Source organism: Lonchura striata, chromosome 2 (assembly GCF_050655825.1).
Source record: "Lonchura striata isolate lonStrDom1 chromosome 2, ASM5065582v1, whole genome shotgun sequence".
NCBI lineage: Eukaryota > Metazoa > Chordata > Aves > Passeriformes > Estrildidae > Lonchura > Lonchura striata.
The window spans coordinates 155,668,806-155,683,285 of record NC_140704.1 but is presented as its reverse complement, the minus strand read 5'-3'; the positions used below and the strand labels follow the sequence as shown (position 1 = coordinate 155,683,285).

Genomic DNA, 14,480 nt, shown 5'->3' with positions numbered 1-14,480 from the left:
TGTACCAGGTTGCCCCAACCTCATTCAGGAATCTCATTCCCATCTGCCTCACTTTCCTACGAGGCACGGGGAAAGGCAGAGCAGGGAGTGGGGCTGGACCCAAAACTGGGCCCGTTCCAGAGAAATAGGTCACCCCACAAGGAAGCTTAGTTACGGAAGCGACGCCCGACACGAAGCAGCGGTTCTCCGCCGGGACCTGGCCAAGCCACCCAAGCTTTATCCTGCCGGCTGGAAGGTCCTGGGATGTCCTCTGGATCATGTCACGCAGACGCCCTGCCCAGATGAGCTAATGGGTCTGCTCCAGGCTTTGATCCTCAAATCCCGGAGCCTTGTTAGATAACATCAGAAGCCTGGGTGATATTTCATTAACAAACGAGTCCATCCCATGTGGTCGCCGCCAACTTTACCCCTTTCCCCTGTGATCTTCCCTCGTGTTCCAACATTTCTTTAGTAATTAGACCCAGAATTAGCATATTTAAGCTCCGAAATTACTACATTTAATGCAACACCGTGGTTACCCGAGTGCTGTCACAGCAGCTCTCGGCTGCGCCACCTCCCAGCAATTCCTTGACCGAAGCACGGGTTTATCCCTAATTAGTCTCCCAAAACTTGCAGGAGGCAGCAGGAAGATCTTATTCTCCCACCAGCACGTGGAAAATCTTCCTTGGCTTTCCCCCCTCCCCATCCCTGGGAATATTCAAGGCCACGTTGGAGCAACCTGGTCTAGTGGAAGGCGTCCCCGCCCATGGCAAGAGGGTTGGAACGGGATGATTTTTATTTATGGCAATGATTGTATTCCAACCCAAACCCTTTTACTCCGTAATTTCGCCGTGAAGCGAGGTGGAAGCGTGGACGCAGCTGGATCTGACTCATCCCAACACCAGCGTGAGGTTTTCTTCTTGCCAAACCTCAGTGTCTCGTGGAGGATGCAGGATGGACGTGGAATTAGCTGGCGTGGAAAAGGAGCTCCAGTGTCCATCGCCGGCTCCGTGGGTGAGATCAGCCAGGGAATCCTGTCAAACATCCAGTGGGAACAACACCAAGACCCCTGGGAGTGGGATTTTGGAGCTGGGAAAGGCCTGGGCACATTCTGGGACTCAGCCAGCTGGGAGAGGGGATGGGCAATTCCAGGGGACAGAGGCACAAGGTGACATCTTTTAATATGCAAATGACCCCTCTGCCACCACCAGCTCCCAGCAAGGAGATCCTCAAGGATTCAGCCTTCCCTGAGACTTTCCCAAAGGAAAAGGGCACATTTCCAGGTCTCAGCCAGGAGGAAAGTAATTAAAATCTCTCATTCTATTGCTCCTCGACACCGGGGCTATCCAGGGCTTTGGTGGGAGGAATGTGGGAATTCCTGGCTGGGTCTCTCTAAATTCCACTTTCAAAAGTTTAATTTAGAGCAAAGCCCTGCCTTTGCCTCGCAAAAATCCCGAAGGAAAAGCCAGCTGGATGTGGGGGTGGAGGGGGTGCCTTCAAAACCATCCCCCACACGCAGGAAAGCTCTGCTCATTTTTAATCTCGGCTTAAGTGCATTAAAAGCGATTAAAACGTTTTCACATGGAAATCCCTTTTGATGAGCCACTTTGGCAGGGGGGACACCTAGGAACCCCTTTTCCCTGCATCCCCTTCCTTTCCTGGACCCTTTTCCTTGTTTCTGCACCCCTTCCCATGAACTCCCTTAAAACCTCTGCATCCCCTTCCCATCCACCCTTCCCTGTCCCTGCACCCCCATTTCTTTCCCCCCTTTCTTTGCCCTGCACGTCCTTCCCTCCCCCTGCACCTCATTTCCCCACCCTCTTCTCTTCCCTTGCACCTCTTCCCTCCTTGCACCCCATTTCCCCCATCCCTCTTCCCAAAATCTCCTCTGCGCCCTCTCCTTTCCCTTGCTCCCGGGCACGGACTACATTTCCCGACGAGCCAAGCGGCAGCGCCCGATGACGGCGGCGGAAGAAACCGAGCGCAGCCGAACCCTCACCGGGCCGAGACGAACTCAGCCGAGCTGACCCGAATCCAGCCGAGCCCCCACCGAGCCGAGCGCAGCCGAACCTCTCCGAGCCTTCCACGAAGCGCCGCCGAGCAGACCCGAGCCCGGCCGAACGCAGCCGAGCCTATCCCGAGCCGAGCCGAGAGCAGCCGAACACAACCGAGCCCAGCCGAGCCGAGCGCAGCCGAATCCAGCCGAGGGTGAGACGCGCCCCTCACCCCGTGAGGGGACATTTGAGGGGGACAGGAGCCCCCCAGATCGGTGGGGAGGAGAAGCGGGGGGTCCCCAAAGTGGGGGGACAGGACGGTGGGGAGGGCAGGGGGACGGGAGGTTGTGGTTTGTAAGGCGCTGCGGGACCGGGAGGGTGTGCGGGGAGATGGGGGTGCAGGGGTGGGATTTGGGGTGCAGGGGAGGTGGGGGGGGTTAGGACTGGGGTCAGAGCTGGGATTTGGGGTTGCGGTGCTGAGGTTTGAGGGGCAGGGCAGGCGTGGGGTGCAACCCTGGGATTTGGGGTGCAGGGAAGGGTTTAGGTTGCGAACACAGGATTTGGGGTGCGGGGGGAAATTTGGGGTTCAGGGGGAGACCTGCGGTGCAGAGGGAGATTTGGGGCGCAGAAGGAGAATCTGGGGTGCGGGGGGGGGGGAGATTTGGGGTGCAGAGATAAGATTTGTGGCTCAGGAATGGATCTGGGATGCAGCCCTGGGGTGCAGGGGGAGATCTGGGGTGCGGGAGGCGATTTTGGGGGTGCAGGAGGAGATTTGGGGCACACACCCGGGGGTGCAGGTGCCCTTCCCTTTCCAGAGGCTGGGCCAGCGCCACGTTGGCAAGCCTGGCCCAGGTGGCCTCCAGCTGAGGAGTTCCAGCCCTATCACAGCCAAACACGCCCCTTTTTTAACCCAGAAACGCAGAAATCTCCCCAAAAAGCCCCGATCCCACCTGCCTGGGTGATGCTCACCCCAAGGTGGTCCATGCTGAGGTGACCCCGGCTCCTCCCTGCAGGGTTTTTGGCCATGACCGAGGTGACCAAGCGCATCCTGGTGACAGGTGGCACCGGCCTGGTGGGCAGAGCCATCGAGAAGGTGGTGGCCGATGGAGAGGGGCGGCCGGACGAGGAGTGGATCTTCGTGTCCTCCCGAGACGCCGACTTGACGTGAGATGGGATTTTCCCTTGGAAAAACCCCAAAATCTCCCATGCCTGGATTTGGTTTTTGCCCTGAATCTCCCCAGTGCTCTGGTCACCCTGAAATTTCCCATCCCAGAATTTGGTTTTTCCTTAGAAATGCCTCAATTTGTTCTGTCAACCCCACCAAATCCCAAATTTTCCCATTCCAGGGTTTGCTTTTTCTTTGGAAACAACCCAGTCTGCTCTGTTGGCCCTGACAAACCCCAAAATTTCCCATCCTTGGATTTGGTTTTTCCTTAGAAATGCCTCAATTTGTTCTGTCAACCCCACCAAATCCCAAATTTTCCCATTCCAGGGTTTGCTTTTTCCTTGGAAACAACCCAATCTGCTCTGTTTCTGATGATTTCCCATCCCTGCATTTGTTTTTTCCTCTGAATCTCCCCAATCTGCCCTGGTCACCCCGAAATTTCCCATCCCAGAATTTGGTTTTTCCTTAGAAATGCCTCAATTTGTTCTGTCAACCCCACCAAATCCCAAATTTTCCCATTCCAGGGTTTGCTTTTTCTTTGGAAACAACCCAGTCTGCTCTGTTGGCCCTGACAAACCCCAGAATTTCCCATCCCTGGATTTGGTTTTTCCTCTGAATCTCCCCAGGCTGCTCTGGTGACCCCAGAATTTCCCAACCCAGAATTTGGTTTTTCCTTGGAAACACCCCCAATCACCTCTGGTGACTCCAAAATTTCCTATCCCTGGATTTGGTTTTTCCTCAGAAATGCCTCAATTTGTTCTGTCAACCCCACCAAATCCCAAATTTTCCCATTCCAGGGTTTGCTTTTTCCTTGGAAACAACCCAGTCTGCTCTGTTTCTGATGATTTCCCATCCCTGGATTTGTTTTTTCCTCTGAATCTCCCAGAGTGCTCTGGTGACCCCAAAATTTCCCATCCCCGAATTTGCTTTTTCCTTGGAATAGCCTCATTTGCTCTGTCGACCCTGAAAAACCCCAAAAATTCCCATTGTGAGATTTGTTTTTTCCACTAAATGACCCCAGTCTGCTCTGTTGACCTCACCGAACCCCAAATTTTCCCATCCCAGGATTGTGTTTTTCCTCTGAATCTCCCCAATCTGCCTGGTGACCCTGAAATTTCCCATCCCAGAATTTGTTTTTTCCTTGGAAATGCCTCAATTTTCTTTTGTGACCCCACTTAATCCCAAATTTCCCCATTCCAGGGTTTGATTTTTCCTTGGAAACAACCCAATCTGCTCTGTTGACCCGGACAAACCCCAGAATTTCCCATGCCTGGATTTGCTTTTTGCCCCTGAATCTCCCCAGTGCTCTGGTCACCCCGAAATTTCCCATCCCAGAATTTGGTTTTTCATTGGAAATGCTTCAATTTGCTCCGCTGACCCCACCGAATCCCAAATTTTCCCATTCCAGGGTTTGCTTTTTCCTTGGAAACAACCCAATCTGCTCTGTTTCTGATGATTTCCCATCCCTGGATTTTTTTTTTCCTCTGAATCTCCCCAGACTGCTCGAGTGACCCAAACATTTCCCAACCCAGAATTTGGTTTTTCCTTGGAAACACCCCCAATCTCCTCTGGTGACTCCAAAATTTCCTTTCCCTGGATTTGATTTTTCCCTTGGAAATGCTTCAATTTGTTCTGTTGACCCCATCAAATCCCAAATTTTCCCATTCCAGGATTTTATTTTTCCTTGGAAACAACCCAGTCTGCTCTGTTGGCCCTGACAAACCCAAAATTTCCCATCCCTGGATTTGGTTTTTCCTCTGAATCTCTCCAGTCTACTCTGGTGACCCCAAAATTTTCCCATCCCTGGGTTTGGTTTTTCCTCTGAATCTCCCCAGTGCTCTGGTCACCCCAAAATTTCCCATCCCAGAATTTGGATTTTCCTTGGAAATGCCTCAATTTGCTCTGTCAACCCCACCAAATCCCAAATTTTCCCATTCCAGGACTTGAATTTTCCTTGGAAACAACCCAGTCTGCTCTGTTGGCCCTGACAAACCCAAAATTTTCCCAACCCAGGATTGGGTTTTTCCTTGGAATCTCCCCAGTCTGCTCTGGTGACTCCAAAATTTCCTATCCATGGATTTGGTTTTTCCTTGGAAATGCCTCAATTTGCTCTGTTGACCCCACCAAACCCCAAATTTTCCCATTCCAGAGATTGTGTTTTTCCTTGGAAGAAGCCCAATCTGCTCTGTTGCCCCTGACAAACCCCAAAATTTCCCATCCCAGGATTTGGTTTTTCCATGAAAAGACCCCAATTCTTCTCTGTTGACCCCACTGAATCCTAATTCTTTCCATCCCACAATTAATTTTTTCCTCAGAAATACCCCAATGTTTTCTGTCGACCCCACTGAATCCCAAATTTCCCCATTCCAGGATTTGATTTTTCCTTGGAAAAAGTCCAATCTGCTCTGTTGGCCCTGACAAACCCCAGAATTTTCCATTCCAGAATTTGGGTTTTCCTTGGGAACACCCCAACCTGCTCTGTTGACCTCACCCAATCCCAAATTTTCCCATCCCAAGATTGGGCTTTTCCTTAGAAACTCCCCAATCTGCCCCCACCGAACCCCAACATTTCCTCTCCTAGGATTGGATTTTTCCTTGGAAACGCCTCCATTTGCTCTGCTGACCCCACTGAATCCCAAAATTTCCCATTCCAGGAGCAGCTCCGAGACCAAAGCCCTGTTTGAGAGGCACAAGCCCACCCACGTCATCCACCTGGCCGCCATGGTCGGAGGCCTTTTCAAAAACATCCGCTCCAACCTGGATTTTTGGGTGAGCACCCACGGAATCGGCACTGCCGGGATCCGAAAATTTGGATATGGGCACACGGGGATGTGGCTTGCTCTGCTTCCAGAGCCAAACCAGAGCTCCAGGGGTTTCTGGAGTTATTAATGAGTTGCTAATGAAGAGATTTGGGGATCCCCGACCCCACGATCCTGACAAATGTCCCTTTTCCCAGAGGACAAACATCCACATCAACGACAACGTCCTGCACTCGGCCCACGAGTCGGGGGTGCAGAAGGTAGTCTCCTGCCTCTCCACCTGCATCTTCCCAGACAAGACCACCTATCCCATCGACGAGACCATGGTGAGAATCCCCAATTCCCACGCAAAATCCAGGGAAAACCCCCTCGCCCTGCTTAGTTTACCCGCTCTGACATTCCCAGATCCACAACGGGCCGCCTCATAGCTCCAACTTTGGCTACTCCTACGCCAAGAGGATGATCGATGTCCAAAATAGGTGAGCTGGGGACGTGGGAGCAGCCAATGGCTTTCAAGGGAAGGGGAAATCCAGTGGGATTTCCAGGTGGAAGCTGGGGAGATACCTGGGCTCGGCAGGTGAAGGTGCTGCTGGCCGGGGTTTTTTTTGGGGGCGCATGAGTGCTGGAGGAAGGGGCTTGACAGCCCACCCACCATCCCTTCCCTGCTCTCATCCAGGGGTTATTCCGAGCAGCACGGCCGACGCTTCACCGCCGTCATTCCCACCAACGTCTTTGGGCCGCACGACAACTTCAACATCGAGGATGGCCACGTCCTGCCGGGGCTCATCCACAAGGTCTACCTGGCCAAACGTGAGGGTGGCAGGACTTCCAGGGGTTTTCTGGGGAGAAATGAGGGTTTTTTTTTATTTCCCACCTGTGGGGTGGTTAGAGGTGGCTCTGGTGGTCATGGCTCCTTCCTCCTTCAGAGTCCGGCTCTGCTCTGACCGTCTGGGGAACGGGCAAGCCCAGGAGACAGTTCATCTATTCCCTGGTAGGTGTGGCCTTGGGAAGCAGGGAATGGGGCTGGAGGACCCACTGATAGGACTACAGAGGGGTCTGAACCCCCCTGCCTTCTCCTGGGTCATCTCCAGATTTGTGTCCCCTTGGGAATGGAAGGTTGGGGGATATCAGTGACCCCTCCAAGAGTTGTCTGCTCTTCCACAGGACCTGGCCCGACTTTTCCTTTGGGTCCTGCGGGAATACGATGAGGTGGAACCAATAATTTTGTCAGGTGAGCCCTGGCTGCCCCCAAGAAGTCCCTTCTCCATGGGGGAACAGCCACGATCCTTCCCTTCTCCACAGTGGGAGAAGAAGATGAAGTCTCCATCCGGGAAGCGGCAGAGGCCATCGCGGAGGCCATGGAATTCAGGGGAGAGCTCGTTGTATCCTTCACAAAAGGCTGAGCTCCCCTGGGAGATTCCATGATCCAGAGGATCCTTCCCACCAAAGGAGCAAAAGCAAGACCCGTTTTCCCTCCTTAATCCTTCCCATCCCAGTTTGACACCTCCAAGTCCGACGGGCAGTTCAAGAAGACGGCCAGCAATGCCAAGCTCCGGCGGTACCTGCCCGGATTCCAGTTCACACCTTTCAGGAAAGGTGAGATGGGGACTCCGCAGGAGACACCGGGGGTCCTACCCCGTGCCATCAGCCTTGGTGGCATCCAGGTGGTCCTGCCCGGATGAGGAATGAAGGTGGTGAAACACTGGCACGTGTTGCCCAGCAAGGTGGTGGTTTCTCCATCCCTGGAAACATCCAAGGTCAGGTTGGCTGGGGCGTGGAGCAACCTGGTCTCTTGGGAGGTGTCTCCTTGCATGGTGGTTGGATGAGAAGACCTAAAGAAGTCCCTTTCAACCCACCCTGTTCCATGATTCTCTGATCAAAATCCATTCCCAATCCCAAAAGCATCCCACAACTCTCTGACTAAAATCCATTCCTAACCCCCCAAACCCATCCTGTGATTCTCTGACCAAAATCCATTTCCAATCCCAAAACCCATCCTGTGATTCTCTGACCAAAATCCATTCCCAATCCCAAAACAAGTCCCATGATTCTTTGACCAAAATCCATTTCCGATCCCAAAACCCATCCCATGATTCTCTGACCAAAATCCATTCCCAAAACCCATCTCATGATTCTTTGACAAAAATCAATTCCCAATCCCTCAAATTTGTCCCATGATCTATTCCCAATCCCAAACCCATTCTGTGATTCTGTGACCAAAATCCATTCCCAAAATCCATTCCCAATCCCAAAATCCATCCTGTGATTCTCTGACCAAAATCCATTCCCAATCCCAAAACCCATCCCACGATTCTCTGACCAAAATCCATTGCCAATCCCAAAACCCATCCCGTGATTCTCTGACCAAAATCCATTCCCAATCCTAAAATCCATCCTGTGATTCTCTGACCAAAATCCATTCCCAATCCCAAAACCCATCCCATGATTCTCTGACCAAAATCCATTGCCAATCCCAAACCCATCCCAGGATTCTCTGACCAAAATCCATTCCCAATCCTAAAACCCATCCTGTGATTCTCTGACCAAAATCCATTGCCAATCCCAAACCCATCGCAGGATTCTCTGACCAAAATCCATTCCCAATCCTAAAACCCATCCTGTGATTCTCTGACCAAAATCCATTGCCAATCCCAAAACCCATCCCACGATTCTCTGACCAAAATCCATTGCCAATCCCAAACCCATCCCAGGATTCTCTGACCAAAATCCATTCCCAATCCTAAAACCCATCCTGTGATTCTCTGACCAAAATCCATTCCCAATCCCAAAACCCATCCCACGATTCTCTGACCAAAATCCATTGCCAATCCCAAACCCATCGCAGGATTCTCTGACCAAAATCCATTCCCAATCCTAAAACCCATCCTGTGATTCTCTGACCAAAATCCATTCCCAATCCCAAAACCCATCCTGTGATTCTATGACCAAAATCCATTCCCAAAATCCATTCCCAATCCCAAAACCCATCCCGTGATTCTGTGACCAAAATCCATTCCCAATCCCTCAAACTTGTCCCATGATTTTCTGACCAAAATCCATTCCCAAAATCCATTCCCAACCCCCAAACCCATCCCGTTTTCTCCCTCCCCAGCCGTGAAGGAAACCTGTGCCTGGTTCAACGCCAACTATGCCAGCGCCAGGAAGTGACGGCACCGGGACCGGCACCACCCGGCACCGGGATCATCCTCTTCGACTCAGGGTTGTCCTTTGCTGGGGCAGAGGACGGGGCTGGGGTGGGGGGTGACAGTGACATTCCCAAAGTAAAAACGGGAACCCGGGAAGAAGCTCCCACATTCCTGCCCCACTGCTGGGAGCGGCGCGGGACGCCCAGGGCAGGGGTGGGGGAGGAAAGTTGGGGCATCCCAGAAAGATTCCCAAATCAAGTGGTAGGACTTGTGTCCAAGAGGGTGGTGGCTCAGAGCTGTTAATGAGCTACGCTAATTACCTGCAATTAGGTGTGGTAAAGGGAAGGCAGTCAGGATTCCAGGGCATGGAAATGGCAGCAGGGAATTTGCTGCTGCTCTTGGCACGTGGGGATGATCCCACAGCCCCCTGTCTCAGGATAGGAACGGGAAAGACTCCAGCTGTAAATGTGGCATTTATTAAAATATATGCAAATAGCATAAAACTGGTGGGGTAATGAACGTCTGCCCTGGACCCACATCCAGTGGCATCCTTAGGGTCTGTGTTCTCCACCAGGATCTGGAATAACCATAAAAAGAGTTAAAACCCCTCAGGGAGAGGCGGGTAGAGGGTCAAAAATGGCGGGATGAATCCATGGCCGAGCTGCTGCTGGTGGTGTGGATGTGACAGAATTCCTGCCCGGGAATCGCTTTCTTCCGGCACCGCTGCCCAGTCCTGGTGAGACCCTGGCACAGGAACCTACAGAGGAGACACCCATCAGCACCCCATGAAGCCACCAGCAGTGGGGTCTCCCCCTGAGGTGACACCAAGCTGTGGAGAAGGGACTTTCTGGGTGGTTGGTGCTCACACGTTGGCCCTTGGGCTGCAGGGGTTGGGCTCCCAGAGCTTCCCAGCATCCATCAGCGGCTCCGGTGTCACCTGGTTTGGGAAGAAGGAGGTTCCTGCAGATGTCCCTTGTCCCCTGGGGTGCCTTGGCCATCCTTCAGGACACCCTGTTCCACCCCAAACTCCTCCCTGCATGTCGTATCCCCAGCCCTGTCTGTCTCCCAGTGGGTTGTCCCACACCCGGAGGTGCCACCGTGGTGAGGACACCCCAACCTTGGAGGACCTGACCCTCAGTGAGACCCAGGTGGCCACCAAGAGCAGGTTTTGGGGGACAACACCAACATGGGGACAATCCCACCCAGCAGCTTACCCCACACGAGTTCAGTGCTGTCCTCTGGCCACCGGAGTTGGGTGACACCTGCCCTGTGAATCTGGGAATGTCCTCGGCCACCTCTTGGGGCTGCTCCAGGTGCGAAGGGTCTGCAAGAACATGGCAGGGGTGGAGATGTCCTCCCAGTGCTCCTGTCCCCAGGCAGAGGGTGGGGACACTCTGGGGTGGTGTCACATGCCCTGGCAGAACTTGGGGACACTCTGGACTCGTCCCAGCACAGGATGGGGACGTGCCAGGGTTTGGGATCCGTGTCCTACAGCCACCACACCTCCCACCTTGTGGGCACCTCTCATCTTGCAGGCAGCTCATCTCCATCTTGTCCAGCTCCTCTTGCAGCAGCTCCATATCGCATTCCCTGTGTGGGAAGAAGGAAAACAGGACTCCTGTCACTTGGTGGCTTCTGTGTCACCACCACCATGGAGACATTCACCTCTCCAGCCTCTCCACACCATCCTCTGAGCAGAAATAGGTCAGGGAGTTGGGAAGAGGAGACCAGAAGCCATCAGGATGTTTCCTGTCCTTTTCTGGACACCTCTGCCAGGTGGCTCCAGGGTGGAAAATTCAGGATGGGAAATTCAGGATGAGGCACCAAGGATGAAGTCATAGGGAAGCCACCAAGATGTGTCCTGTCCCTTCCTGAGAACTTCTGCCAGATGCCTCCAGGGTGGAAAATCCAGGGTGGGACACTGAGCAGAAACAGGACATGGAGTTGGGATAGGATGCCCCAAAACCATCCAAGATGTGTCCTGTTGTTCCCTGGAGACCTCTGCCAGATGGCTCCAGGGTGGAAAATTCAGGATGAGGCACCAAGGATGGGACACCCAGGGTGGAACATCTGAACAGAAATGGTGCAAGGAGTTGGGATGTGTCCAAAAGCCATAGGGAAGCCACCAAGATGTGTCCTGTCCCTTCCTGAAAACTTCTGCCAGATGCCTCCAGGGTAGAAAATCCAGGGTGGGACACTGAGCAGAAACAGGACATGGAGTTGGGATGAGGTGCCCCAAAACCACAGGAAAGCCACCAAGATGTGTCCTGTCCTTCCCTGGAGACCTCTGCCAGATGGCTCCAGGATGGGACATCCAGGATGGGAAATTCAGGATGAGGCACCAAGGATGGGACACCCAGGATGGAACATCTGAATAGAAGTGGTGCAAGGAGTTGGGATGAGGTGTCCAAATGCTGTAGGGAAGCCACCAAGATGTGTCCTGTCCCTTCCTGAGAACTTCTGCCAGATGCCTCCAGGGTGGAAGATCCAGGGTGGGACACCAGGATGGCACCCAGCAGCTCCCAAGGGTTCCATGCCACCTCCTCAACCATCTCCTACCTCTCCGGGGTGGAGGTGAGCCGGTAGCGGGGCTCTTCCCGGGGAACCACCGGCCGGATCCTTCCGGCACCACGGCAGGCGGAAGCCAGCAGCCAATGCCCTGTGGGAAAACGAGGATAGGAGAGGACAGATCTCCCCTGGGTGGTGTGTCCCAACCACTGCCCCCACACTTGTCCCCACCTGCTGAAGCAAGGACCAGGAAAGTGGAGATTGCTGAGATGCCGAGGGCGCTGGAAGCGAGGAAGAGGAGGAGAAAGATGGCCTGGAACGACGCCGGCACCAGTGGGAGAACCAGGAGCGTCAAGTATGGCACGCAGGAGGAGGTGGAACTCTGGCTCTGACCTGTGGGATGGGGAAGAAGATCCTGGTGGTGGCACCCACCAGCTCCCACCCATCCTCCACCCCCATTCCCGCTCACCATCCAGCTCAGGGATGGCTCTGAGGTGCTCCAGGTGTTTTTCCAGACGGATTCGTGCGTCTTCCAAGGCCGTCAGCATCAGCTCCAGGCTCTGGTTGACCCTCCGCAGCTTCTCCGTCACCTCCTGAAGGACCAGCATGCTCTCTGCATATGAAAAAGATGGATACAGCAGCGGGATGAGCCAGGGAAGACGCACCCCGGTGTGAAAAATGGGATTCCACGAGTCCCGTTGGAATGGGATTTGCCGTGTCCCCACCTGGCTGGGGATGAACATCCTGAGATCTTTCCTGCTGCTGATGGAGGCTGGATGGGACAACCTGGTGTCCTCCCCGGAGCTGCTCAGCCCCACGGCTGCTCACATTGCCTGTGGGGAGGTAAAAGAGGTCGGATCCATCCCAAAGCGGGATACGGGAATGTTGCAGCATCCCAACCCAGGCTCGTACCCGTCTGGTGGGCGATGTCCCGCAGGAGCTGGGCCACGGGGGTCTCATCCAGCGCCGACCTCATCCAGGTCTCCCAGAGCTCCTCCTGAGGCGAATTTTGGGGGGTGATGATCTGGGAATGCTGGTTTTCCCCATGGACACCCCCAAATGCACCCCTGGGTGCTCCCAGCACAGGATGGCGAGACGGAGGAGGGGGTTTGGGGACATAAAGTATGGAAAAAGGCGTGAACTCACCCCAGAATTTGGCCTTCACCCCCCAAAAACCATCCCTACACCAAGCAAAGGCTGGGGCATCCCAGAATCCGAATTTCCCGGCCAGAGGGAATCCCACAGTGACAGGAATCCAGGTGTGACATCTCCTGGGATGTGGCTTCATCCTAGAGCAACCCGCGAAAGGGATTTGTGGGGGGAGCCCCAAATTTGGGGAGGGGGTCCCCACCTTCTCTGGGGGGGCAGCGAGGCCCAGCCACCCCAAAAATACGACGGTGGCGCAGAGGAGCAGCACAGCCCGGGAGCTCTGGGGCGGCATGCCGGGAATGGAGGGCGTCCTGCGGGGAAAAGAGGGTAAGGAAAAGCCCCCCCATGGAAAAATTACAGGATCCCACTCCCCTCCTCAAATTCCGGGGTCCCCTCCAGCAGGGAGAACCTCCCCTCGTGTCAGGGATGCCGGTGGGTGGGAAGCAGCTCCCACATCCACCCACAAATTAGGGGGCGCCCCTCTCGGAGGGCACCTCCCCAAAAACCCGTGGATGCCGACTGCGGGAGAGCCTCCCACACCCACGGACAACTTCGGGGACCTCCCCCACGGCAAATTCACACCCCACCCCCGTGGGGGAGATCCCTCCGTGGGCACAGAGGTGCAGGGAAGGGTTGGGAAGGGTTTGGGAGCAGCCGGGAATTCCCTCTGAGACCCCCACGCGAGGAAGGTTTGGGAAGGCTTGGGAGCAGCCGGAAATTCCATCCAGGACCCCCGCGCGTGGAAGGTTTGGGAAAGGCTTGGGAGCAGCCGGGAATTCCCGCCGGGACCTCACGCGTGGAAGGGCTGGGAAGGGTTTGGGAAGGTTTAGGAGCAGCCGGGAATTCCCCCCAGGACCCGCTGCGGGGAAGGCTTGGAAAGGTTTTGGAGAAGCCGGGAATTCCCTCCGGGACCCCCACGCGTGGATCCGCTGCGGGGAAGGTTTGGGGAATTTTGGGAAGGGTTTGGAAAGGTTTTGGGGAAGCCAGGAATTCCCTCCGGGACCCCCACGCGTGGACCCGCTGCGGGGAAGGTTTGGGGAATTTTGGGAAGGGATTGGAAAGGTTTGGGAGCCGCCGGGAATTCCCTCCGGGACCCCCACGCGTGGACCCGCTGCGGGGAAGGTTTGGGGAATTTTGGGAAGGGTTTGGAAAGGTTTGGGAGAAGCCAGGAATTCCCTCCGGGACCCCCACGCGTGGACCCGCTGCGGGGAAGGTTTGGGGAATTTTGGGAAGGGATTGGAAAGGTTTTGGGGAAGCCAGGAATTCCCTCCGGGACCCCCACGCGTGGACCCGCTGCGGGGAAGGTTTGGGGAATTTTGGGAAGGGATTGGAAAGGTTTTGGAGAAGCCGGGAATTCCCTCCGGGACCCCCACGCGTGGACCCGCTGCGGGGAAGGTTTGGGGAATTTTGGGAAGGGTTTGGAAAGGTTTTGGGGAAGCCGGGAATTCCCTCCGGGACCCCCACGCGTGGACCCGCTGCGGGGAAGGTTTGGGGAATTTTGGGAAGGGATTGGAAAGGTTTTGGAGAAGCCGGGAATTCCCTCCGGGACCCCCACGCGTGGACCCGCTGCGGGGAAGGTTTGGGGAATTTTGGGAAGGGATTGGAAAGGTTTGGGAGCCGCCGGGAATTCCCTCCGGGACCCCCACGCGTGGACCCGCACTAACCACGTGGCGCCGGCGCCTGCGCAGTAAGCCCCCTTCCCCCCGCCCCTTAAAGGCGGCTCCACCAATAGGAGAGAGGGGTGTGTCCGCGCGGGGCCAATCAGCGCCGGGGGTGTGGC

At 54.9% G+C, this 14,480-nt stretch overlaps 2 protein-coding genes across 18 annotated transcripts; one reads left to right on the top strand and one right to left on the bottom strand.

The window, feature by feature from the left end:
* The first annotated feature begins 2,154 nt into the window (after nucleotides 1-2,154).
* GFUS (GDP-L-fucose synthase) lies at nucleotides 2,155-9,546 on the top strand. Of its 9 annotated transcripts, none has more exons than XM_085572672.1 (11): nucleotides 2,155-2,187; nucleotides 2,987-3,137; nucleotides 5,793-5,907; nucleotides 6,095-6,223; nucleotides 6,303-6,376; nucleotides 6,574-6,691; nucleotides 6,787-6,888; nucleotides 7,062-7,128; nucleotides 7,200-7,279; nucleotides 7,394-7,493; nucleotides 9,010-9,546. In XM_085572672.1, exons 2-11 carry the CDS (start codon nucleotides 2,998-3,000, stop codon nucleotides 9,063-9,065), a joined length of 981 nt encoding a protein of 326 aa, XP_085428798.1. In that variant the 5' UTR covers nucleotides 2,155-2,187; nucleotides 2,987-2,997; the 3' UTR covers nucleotides 9,066-9,546. The 9 variants fall into 9 exon arrangements, with proteins under 9 accessions (XP_085428798.1, XP_021403801.1, XP_077637880.2 ...); XM_021548126.4 differs by having other exon boundaries at nucleotides 6,574-6,707; nucleotides 6,824-6,888; XM_077781754.2 differs by having other exon boundaries at nucleotides 2,155-2,248; nucleotides 6,574-6,707; nucleotides 6,824-6,888.
* Nucleotides 9,500-14,406, bottom strand: LOC144245944 (protein brambleberry-like). Of its 9 annotated transcripts, none has more exons than XM_085572664.1 (11): nucleotides 14,365-14,406; nucleotides 12,903-13,011; nucleotides 12,464-12,548; nucleotides 12,277-12,384; nucleotides 12,021-12,164; nucleotides 11,783-11,944; nucleotides 11,603-11,702; nucleotides 10,554-10,633; nucleotides 10,258-10,367; nucleotides 9,910-9,980; nucleotides 9,500-9,800 (listed from the first exon to the last, which is right to left on the bottom strand). In XM_085572664.1, exons 2-11 carry the CDS (start codon nucleotides 12,990-12,992, stop codon nucleotides 9,674-9,676), a joined length of 1,077 nt encoding a protein of 358 aa, XP_085428790.1. In that variant the 5' UTR covers nucleotides 12,993-13,011; nucleotides 14,365-14,406; the 3' UTR covers nucleotides 9,500-9,673. The 9 variants fall into 9 exon arrangements, 6 of the variants coding, with proteins under 6 accessions (XP_085428790.1, XP_085428793.1, XP_085428794.1 ...); XM_085572667.1 differs by lacking the exon at nucleotides 12,903-13,011 and adding an exon at nucleotides 12,698-12,840 and having other exon boundaries at nucleotides 10,565-10,633; nucleotides 14,365-14,405; XM_085572668.1 differs by having other exon boundaries at nucleotides 12,698-13,011; nucleotides 14,365-14,404.
* Between the last annotated feature and the right edge of the window lie 74 nt (nucleotides 14,407-14,480).